The sequence below is a fragment of the Magnolia sinica genome, chromosome 11, assembly GCF_029962835.1.
Source record: "Magnolia sinica isolate HGM2019 chromosome 11, MsV1, whole genome shotgun sequence".
NCBI classification, from domain to species: Eukaryota; Viridiplantae; Streptophyta; class Magnoliopsida; order Magnoliales; family Magnoliaceae; genus Magnolia; species Magnolia sinica.
In genome coordinates this window covers 84,259,897-84,270,128 of record NC_080583.1, presented here as the reverse complement: position 1 = coordinate 84,270,128, position 10,232 = coordinate 84,259,897, and the positions used below count along the sequence as shown (strand labels likewise).

At 41.6% G+C, this 10,232-nt stretch overlaps 1 protein-coding gene across 1 annotated transcript; it reads left to right on the top strand.

The window, feature by feature from the left end:
* Nucleotides 1–230: 230 nt before the first annotated feature.
* On the top strand, nt 231–8,088 carry LOC131219578 (tRNase Z TRZ2, chloroplastic-like). The gene is made up of 8 exons (XM_058214802.1): nt 231–691; nt 2,925–3,087; nt 3,180–3,250; nt 3,326–3,421; nt 4,101–4,214; nt 6,541–6,609; nt 7,316–7,390; nt 7,811–8,088. The coding sequence occupies exons 1-8, from the start codon at nt 305–307 to the stop codon at nt 7,898–7,900; spliced, it is 1,065 nt and encodes a 354-aa protein (XP_058070785.1). The 5' UTR covers nt 231–304; the 3' UTR covers nt 7,901–8,088.
* Nucleotides 8,089–10,232: the final 2,144 nt, after the last annotated feature.

Sequence of the window (10,232 nt, the reverse complement as noted above, 5' to 3'; positions counted from 1 at the left end):
TCTCAACTTTCATCCAGGCGAGATGAATGGTCTGAATGGCCTGGATTTTAGAAAAACTACACGGTGGGCCCCTAATCAAATCAACGGCAGGCGTCCGCTCTTAACTTTTTCCATCCGATGTGGCCCATCTGAGTTTTGAATCCAATCTATTAGTGAATAAAAAGGATGGATTGAGTTCACCCATCCGAGGAACGGCTTGGATGTCATAAATTCATCAAGTGGGTCCCACTTCAGTAAGGTACCGTTCATATAAACACTCCCAGGTTCCACTCTCTCAAGCCAAATTCCAAATTCCAGAAAGAAAATGCAGACATCTCTCTCCAATTCTCCTCGCTCCCATTTCCCTCCTTTTCTCCTCCCTCCATCTCCTTCCATCCAACGCGACGGACGGAATCTCTCCATCCGTCGCAGCAGCAGCAGCGGCAGCGTGTCGGCTCTGAAGAAGTCGGGATTCCTGACGGCCATCGATCGAGCCATTGAGGAAGAGGAGTCGTACAGGAAAGCAAGGGCGGAGATTAACCGAAGGGGCGTCGACGTCGAAGGCTACCTGATCGAAGGGCTCTCAATCGGCGGCCATGAGACGTGCGTCATCATCCCCAGCCTCAACGCCGCCTTCGATATCGGAAGGTGCCCCTCTAGGGCCGTCCATCAGGACTTCCTCTTCATCACCCACGCCCATCTCGATCACATTGTAAGTCTGTAAACACTCACATACATACATACATGCAATCCAGACCGTCCAAATAACTGTCCTGATTGTGGATAGAACGTTGCCTGGAAACCAAAATGAGCAGATGAGAGGAAGCATCTATTTTATTTTCTGTTGAAATTTGGACCGTTGATTGTTTTACTTTCTGTCCAGTTGGGAGCTACCAATTGTATGGTTAGGATTGTTCGATCATCTCGTAAGCCCACACACGCACACATACCTACACGCATACTCATGGCATTGTTGCACGACAATCCGGACCGTCCAAATAACTGTCCCAATTGTGGATGGAAGCGGATTGGGTGGTGACCCCAACACCACCCAGCTAGGTGGTGTTGGGTGCTGTGGGGCCCACCGTGATGATGCATGTGTTTTATATCCATGCGGTCCATCTGTTTTGCCAGCTCATTTTTGGGCATGGGCAAAAAAATGAAGCAGATCCAACCACAGGAAACAGTGGGGATAATGGCACCCGCTGTTTAAACCTTCATAGGGCCTTCTGTATTGTTTATTTGCCATCCAACCTGTTGATAAGGTCACACAGACCTGGATGAAGGGAAAAAACAATTTTTCTGTCCCCCAAGAAGTTTTCGGCATTCAATCGCCACCGTTTCCTGTGGTGTGGCCCACTTGAGCTTTCTATCTGCTTGATTTTATGGGCTTGTGCCCTAAAATGAGCTGGGAAAATGGATGGACAGTGGATAAAGCACATACATCAATGTGGGCCCCACAATGTCCAACACCACCTAGCCGGGCGGCGTTAGAGTGGCCACCCAATCTGCCTCCATTGTGGATGGGTGTTGCCCGAAAAACCACACTGAGCAGATGATAGTAAGCTAGTAATGATCTATTCTGTCTGTTGAGCTTGGACTGCTGTGTATTTCACTTTTAACTATCTATTGGTAGCTAGCCATTGCACGGTTGGGATTGTTCGATCGCATCATAAGCCTATATATACGTGCTTATGGTATTATTACACAGCAATCCATACAGTCCAAATAACTGACCAGATTGTGGATGGAACTCGTGTGGTCCGTTCTAGTGACAGCATTTCCACTGTCGATACAATCAACTAGGAATAACAAGCTGATCTCTCTATTCCCAATCATGACTTGCCCTCTTTTGGGTCCATCTTTTTCTCTACCGTCCGCATCTTCACCCTTGCTTTCCTCCTGCGCACAAGGTTTGGCTGAGCCTTTGTACGTGAAATAGCGTAATCTGCTCCAGACTGGTCATGCTTATGAGTGAGGATCCGAATCAGTCTGAAAACCACAGAGCAGATGATAGTAACCATCTAATCTGTCTGCTGAATCTGGACCACTGGCTGTCTTACTTTTAACTATCTATTTGTAGCTACTAATTGTACAGTTAGGATTTGATCATCTCGTAAGCCATACATGCCATGCACACACACACACATGCATAGTCATGGAATTGTTGCATGGCAATTCAGACTGTCCAAATAATTGATCTGTTTGTGGATGGCACGTAGCCTGAAAACAACACCAAGCAGATGAGATAGTATGAATCTAATTCTCTTGTTGAATTTGAACCATTAACTATTTTACTTTTAGCTATCTATTTGATATCTAGCAATTGGACGGGTATGATTATTCTATCATATCGTAAGCCCATGCATACATATGCATGCACAAGGCATTGTTGCACGGCAATCCAGCTTGTCCAAATAACTTGGAATTATATGATCTTTGAAATGAGGATATTCATAGTATTCTCTGGCTTTCAGTTTTCACGTGTCAATTAGGTCCATGCTTCAATGATCTTAACTATTCATTTAATGAGACCCATTGTTGAGAGACCATGCGCCAAAAATCTCCCAGTTGGAAGGCCCAATCTGACAACTTTGGCCTTCTTTTTTTTTTTTTTTTTTTTTCAGTTGAAATGTGGACCTTGGCTTATTTCTTTTCTCAACCATCTATTTATGGGCCATCAATCAAAGGGTTGTGATTGTTCCTAAGCTTTGCGGCCATCAGGTCAATGATCTCTAGGTCACCCTACTGTAGGCCCCATTGTACAAACTGAGGATACCCGATGCTATACATATTCTTAGGTCAAGCACCATGCAATTCTTCATGTCTCGGATTACATTCCATGGTGCCACATGTGTTTTTGTTGAGCTTCATCTTATTTGTTAGTGTTGTTCACTTATACCCGAAGTACAAACCACGATGAACTTGATATCAACTGATTGCAGGGAGGGCTTCCGATGTATTTAGCAACTCGTGGCCTGTACAGCTTAAAACCTCCTACAGTTTTTGTGCCACCATGCATCAAAGGGGATGTGGAGAAGCTATTAGATATACAGAGGGCTATGAGTCAGACAGAGCTGAAACTTGATTTAGTTGCGCTGGATGTAGGTATGTTTTCTCATTTCTCGAATTGCCCCTCTCGATGACTTCCTCCCATAAAAAAAGTTGTTTGCAACTTGACTTTGAGAGCCTGATCCCAGGGGAAACCTATGAAATACGGAATGATCTTGTTGTAAGACCCTTCAAAACGCACCATGTCATTCCAAGCCAGGTATGTTTTGCCTTACCAGATTTGCACCCATTTGCAATTTTTGTAATACTTGACACAGTTCGTGATTCTGTTCAGGGATATGTTATTTACTCAGTGAGAAACAAGCTGAAGAAACAGTATGCTCATTTGCCAGGAACCAAGATCAAGAAATTGAAGCTTTCTGGTGTTGAGGTTTGTAACCTTTTCTACTCCGTTACAATGAAGTGGACTGATTTTACTATAGGATATTATCTAGTGCAAGCCCTTGCACCATCATTATAGTGCAAATGAGTTGTATGGGGTCCACTGTGATGTGTTGATGACATCCACTCCTACCATCTTGCATGCCCTTGTTTGGCCGTAGTCTAAAAAATCAGGGCAAGCCATGACTCAAGTGGGCTACATGAGCAGGAACAGTTGGAGGGGGATGCCCACCATTGATTTTTGTTGGGGCCCTAGCCAAGTTTTGGAATGGCCTGAGTTTTGAGGTGTGCCATCATCTGGGTAGATGTTTCATATCAATGGATACACAACACAGTGGGTCCTCTATGAGAATCAAGGGTGAGCACCCTCATCAACTATTCCTGTTGTTTGGTCTACCTGAGTCATGGACTGGCCTGGTTTTTGGGCCCATGGCCAAATGAGGCATGGCGTGAAGGATGGTTGGAGTGGATGTTATCAACAAATCATGGTGGGCCACACAACTTGTTTGCACTATATAATAGTGCAAACATATCCACTTGATAATTTCCCTATTACTATTCATTGAAAGATTGCAAGGAAATACACTGAAAGATTGTAAGGAAATACTTTATAAGAGCTGTATCTGGTGTTTTTCTCTGAGAGTTTGACTGCGAAGTTTCTTTGTTAGATTACAGACACTATATTGTCTCCAGAGGTGGCCTTTACAGGCGACACAACATCTGATTTTATACTCGAGCCACGGAATGCAGATGCCCTGAGAGCAAAGATTCTTATAACTGAGGTAATATTGGGCTATCTGCTAACAGTTGCATTAAAAATATCATCTTTTCCCCCCCTTCTTTTTTACAACTTTCAGGAAGTTACTTTATAGGATTTTTACATTGGGATGATGATCAGCTGGCATATATGCATGCCATGACTTGATAAAACTTACTGTAAAACATTCATGATTGGAATGGATGTTCAGATGGTCTGGAGATCCGTTTCTTTCTCAGGATTTCATGTTTGGGTTCTGTTGAAGGTTCGAAGCAATTTCTAACCAATTCAATTAAAATCTGTGACTACAGGATGTAAAACTGTCATCATTAGAGCAAATTAATGGCTGCAAACGATTTACAGGGTAAACTTAATCAGATGAATGACAGAAGGTCAATGGCTAGATAATACCTTAAGATTAACAGATGTAGAACATGTGGGGTCCACATCCAGTAATGCAAGGGCCTGAGGCCCAAAGAGGCTCTGCATTTCAAAGGGAACATGGCATGAGGCAATAGGGCTGTGATTCTGCAAATGGTGGGGCCACAGGAATGACGGGTCGAGAGCAAGATGGGGTTCCAATTTGAAGGATTTTGAAATCTTAGGAAAGCTCTGGAAGATTCTAGAGGTTTGCAATTTTGTACAGAGTTGGCTTGAATTAGTTCCTTAATTTGTTATTTAGTGGGATCTTGGTCAAGTTACTTTTAGTTAGGAGTAAGTAGGTTCCGGAAATATCTACAGGATATTAGGGCCTGTTTGGATGGGGCCTGCCCCAATCCAATTCGGTGTTGGAGCCCTTCCATTTCATTTCGGTATATGAAATGAAGGGATCTGAAAAAAAGCCTCTATTCAAAGCATCTCTGACTCTTCCTCAGGACGTTTTTAAGATAGCAAACAATGTTTTATGTTTTGACTTTAATCTCTTTGTTTGTGTAAGAAAGTCTCAAATGCCGGGATTCACCTGTGTACAAACAGGCCCTTTTTTTGGGGGGTTATGATGTGACATCCAGCCATTTTGGGCTTTTGTATTTGAGAAGTATGATGTGTAAAATGACTATTCCTTCTAGGTTCTTTACGTGTTGAGTTTATACTCATTTTTGGTGTATGTGCCATATTGGTTTTGAGAATTGCTACCAATATCAGCTGTCGTTGTCATTTTCTTTTTCTTCCTTCTTCCTCCATTTACTAATTTTGATTGGTCTATGCTAGTAACAAGAATTTCTATGAGTCTTATTACACGTGTGCTGTCTAATCCTACATTTACTAATCATGATGTTGATCTCTGACAAATTGCTCTTCAATAATGTGTCTTGGGACTGTTTGGATGCTCTAGCCAGTTGAAATGTAAACAATTAGTTTAGTCAGGAGCAAATGAGAAGAAAATAATGATGTTTCCTGGTATTCATAATGATGTAGCCGCCCTCAAAATGCACCATTGCAGTCACGTTCCTATGAAGTCGAACTTGCAAGTCACATGATTGCAATTTGAGCCAAATATGAATGCTAAGTAATTACAATTTGGTCATTCCACTTCATTTGGTTGAGAATCTCAATTCAACAGTGCATCCAAACACACTGCTAATAGTTTGTATAAAGGAGAGGATCTAGTGGGGTGAATCATCCCGGTTACAATTGTCATGGGACCCGGGTTAAACACATGAAAGAGTATGACGTTTCACATTCAATGAAGTTCTCAACTTAGTCCGGCAGTTTGATTGTTTGGGGTCAATGGGTTGCTTTGAATCAGCTTGATTTCTTCACAATGTGTTCATTTTCTACTGAAATCCTTTTTTTTTTGCAGAGAAATGCTCCAGTGATCTCAGAGCACTATAAGTTATAGTGCTCCAGTTGCATTGGGACACTTAGGCAATCCATTCCATTGCTCTAGATTGCTCATTAGGTCCAGTGCACATTTCATGGGCTAGCATGCAATTATCATACTGTTCTGACTAATGTTTACCGTTTGACCAATGGCCTTTAACAAGAACGGTCAAGAACGTTATATAAAATAGTTCCAATCAACAATTTAATCCATCTATTTGTTAGGGCACATCATGGGTTGCTTATGATTCTAAAGAATCATGTTCGTTAGGCAGTCATAATCACCCCATCCATGAATTGCAAAAAGGATGGCTACGAGGAAAAAAAGGCCAAAACGAAGATGGATTGGATCATCTGATCAGCGCAATGCTCGCATGACAGCCCAAGAAATGTGTCTTGGACCTAACCGACAATTCAGATAGATCAGTTGGACCGTCCAAGTTAACTGATGCTATTAGGAGCACTATGGCTTATAGAGCACTGAAGCATTTCTCCTTTTTAGCATTATGCTGAAGCTTACCTTTTCACAGGCAACTTTCCTAGATGAAGAATTGGGAATCGAGCATGCACGGCAGCATGGTCATATGCATCTGTATGAGGTGTGCACATCACTGACCTTTCTGGCAAATGGATGGGACTCTCCCAAACATTCATGTGATTTTTTTAGAGCTTATGAATTTTATGCAACAGGCTGTGTTTGGATGCTCAACAAACTGAATTTGTATTAGCACAATTCAGTAAAGAGCAATAACTAAAGCGGACCTAGCCACATCCCATTCATACTAAGGGACTTGTCCCCGAATTGCAGTTACCATCGTTTCACGTCCAACTTGGACTGTATGCAATTCTAGTTGGGGGCTTTGTCATCTTACAAATTACAATGCTGCCACTGTCACTGTGGTCGTTTCCTCTATAATGAATTGCGCGAGTCGCGGTTTGGTTTGACGCAACATTGAAATGCACCCTTAGGATACATTTGGATGTTCTGTAGAATGGAGGGGCAAATGGGGTTCACTTCTGCCCAAAATAATATCAATTGCATTTCAGGCAAGACATGGAATGCATTTGGTATTGATTTGGAACGGAGAAGACAGAAAAACCCACATCTTGAATAATGTAGCTCCCATTTCTCCACCACACTAGAATGACAATGGAATGGGTAACTACCCATTCGGCGACAGAATCTATTTTTATTATGATTCGGGGTGCATCCAAACACATGCCATTAGTGCTTTCATAGCCTACTATCCCTCTGAGCATGTTGTGCTCTTTCTTCTAACAAGTGTAATTGTCAAACGGTTGTAGATCCTGGAACATGCTCAGTGGATCCGCAACAAAGCTGTTCTACTCACACATTTCTCGTCCCGGTACAAGATCGAGGTAATCAATCTGTGATTTGTTCTCAACCATCCGGGACTGAGAGGATTATCAACCCCCAATGCATCAGGACATATTCTGTCTTGATGTGCGTAGTCTGTACAGATATGGCACATGGTTTGGTGATCCAGGCCGTTGATCTAATGGAGATAGGGATGCCCAAGAAATCTGTTAATCTGTGGCTTGCAAGCAGATGATCAAGAAGGAAATGCAGCAATGGTGCACAAAAAAAAAATAAAATTGGATGGTTAGGATCTTCCTTTCTGGAATATTTTTGGGGCATCCCTCATTCATGTTGACATGCCATATTAACAGACCATGGGACCCACTTGTATGGACTGTGCCAATACATCACTACACAATACTTCATGATTTTGGTTTAGCATTAAACCAAATCAGTTTCATTTTTTTTCTTTATCACAGGATATCCGTCAAGCTGTGTCAAAGCTACAAGAGAAGCTGTCGTCGAAGGTGGTTGCTCTTACAGAAGGCTTCAAATTGACGTACTCATAACAATGTAATTTCTTCATTATTGCTGTCAGTGCTCAAAATCCAGTAAAAAAATAGAGAGTTTCTGGGACCTTAGCCTTTTCCCATGCTTTGTATATAATATTTGGAGAATCTCTCAAGCTTAAGGCCCTGTTTGGTTGCCACTTAAAAATGATTTCATCTAATTTTAGTTTAACAGTAATTATGTATTAGAGATCATAGTTTATATAAATGAGCTTTGCTGAGCCCACACACATTTTATGTAAAGCTCGTGCACTCACGTGCCAGCATGTCATAAGTCTGAGATCCAATCCATCCATCAGAAAGGCCCCAATATATTGATGCGCTACCCGAAGAATTAGACTGATTCACTGGTCAGGTGAGCCACTTTGCCAAACAAATGTACAGCTATTAGAAACTGGCTGAAGTTTTCTAACCCATCCTCGTGGTTTCAATATTGGGGTCCACATGCTGAGTAGACCAGATTTATTTTCGGGAAAACATTACAAGGTCAGAGCAACCTGATGGATGGATTGGATCTTGCACCTGTCACATGCTGGCACATGTGTGGTGTGTAAATGAGCTTCATTACACACGCGTGCCTTCGCAAAGCTCTATGTAAATTATGGGTCATGAAGATTAATTTTAATCCCTACCAAAATCTCTAAAACCTGATTACTGTTAACTGAAATGAGATAAACTCATTTTTAAGTGGCACCCAAATGGGCCCTAGGTTGAAAGTCGGCTTGACTCAGGTCCCGCCCTCTATGAGCCGAGCTTTGAGGCACATGCGCTTGGTGTGGGCATTAGTGTTCAGACCCGAACCGGGCCTGGCATATCTATCAGGTTGGACCCATGGCTCGTGAGCCGGCTAAATTCACACCCAACCGAATTATAGTTCTAAAACTCGGCGACTCAAACTTGACTTGGTGAGCTTTCGAACCGAGTCACTTAGAAGCTCGCTGCCCAGAAAGACCTTGTACTGACTTGGCAAGACTGAAATCAAGTCACTTGGGGCCGTTTGGATACCGCCAAATAAGTTACTTTTTCTACTTATAGCAGTAAATAAGTAACTTATTTGAGATAAGATTGGTTTATGATCAATTATAATTAGCTTTCTTTTTTTACAATATAAAGTTACTTAATCACTTCACTTTAATAAGTAGAAATCAAGATGAGCTACTTAAGGCATACGTAACCTACAATCCAAACGCTCCCTTATTGATTTGGTTGGTACTTTAATTAAAAAAAAAAAACCTGGGACGGTCGTTGAATGCGCAATCACAAGTCAAAGGCAGTTGTCATTACCATCTTGCCGGATGGTACTCCTACGAAAGATTATTCCATAACCTAAGCACCTCTTAATTTACTTAATTAAATACCAAGTCGACTTGAGTCTGGTTGAATATTGATTCTAAGTTGATTTTTTGGTTTTGACCTATGGACTGAACCAGGCTGCATCTTAAATATGCCTGAAAGCTTGATGGAACTGCTAGCTCAAAACTAGAAAGCTCTACTAGTCCCAGAAAGAACATTGATTTTTATTTATTTATTTATTTATTTTTGACACAGGCTTCACGGTTACATGAACACTTGAACCTATGATCTCAGTGTTGAAATGCACTCTGTTTGCTATTGAGAGCCGTTTGTTATCAAGTTTTCTTGATTTTTTATTTTTATTTTAAAATTTTTTTGATAATATTTAATTTTCAAATATAATGATATAAAAATATTATGTTAAAACTGGCTAATGACACTGACTCGGTTCTGACTCGACAAGACTAGTTGAGTCAGACTTGATTTGGGGAGTCCAGAACCTGTACCCCTACCAACGAGGGTGAACCTGACCTGGTTAGACATTGAATCAAATATTTTTATTTAATAAATGTCGAGTTGGGTAAAATAAAACTCGGTCGAGTTGAGTCAACCCGACTGGTTGGTCATTGAATCGAGTTGAGTTTTCGGGTTTCATACTATGGATCGCATAGCTAGTAGAACGGACAGGCCGAATATATCACGATGATAATCATCTGATGAGGATGATGGTCAGTCTCAGGTGAGGCCCACATGATGGGGATGTAGATAGACAATTTGACCGTCCGTTTTTCTTCCACATTGATTGGATGGTTGGGATGATGCAGTCTTTATGATTCTTAGGAGGCATGGATGGTCCAAATGACACTCACATAATCAACGGTCCAAATTGATGATGATTTGGCCCCTTTGTTGTTTAACGAATATCCCGTCTATCTATTTAATCGGGGTACTGATCAAACGTTTGAGATCGTTTCATTCGAGTTAGCGTTAGAGATTGGCTGTTGTGAGTGAATCCTCAAGCCTTCTTATTGAGAAGAAC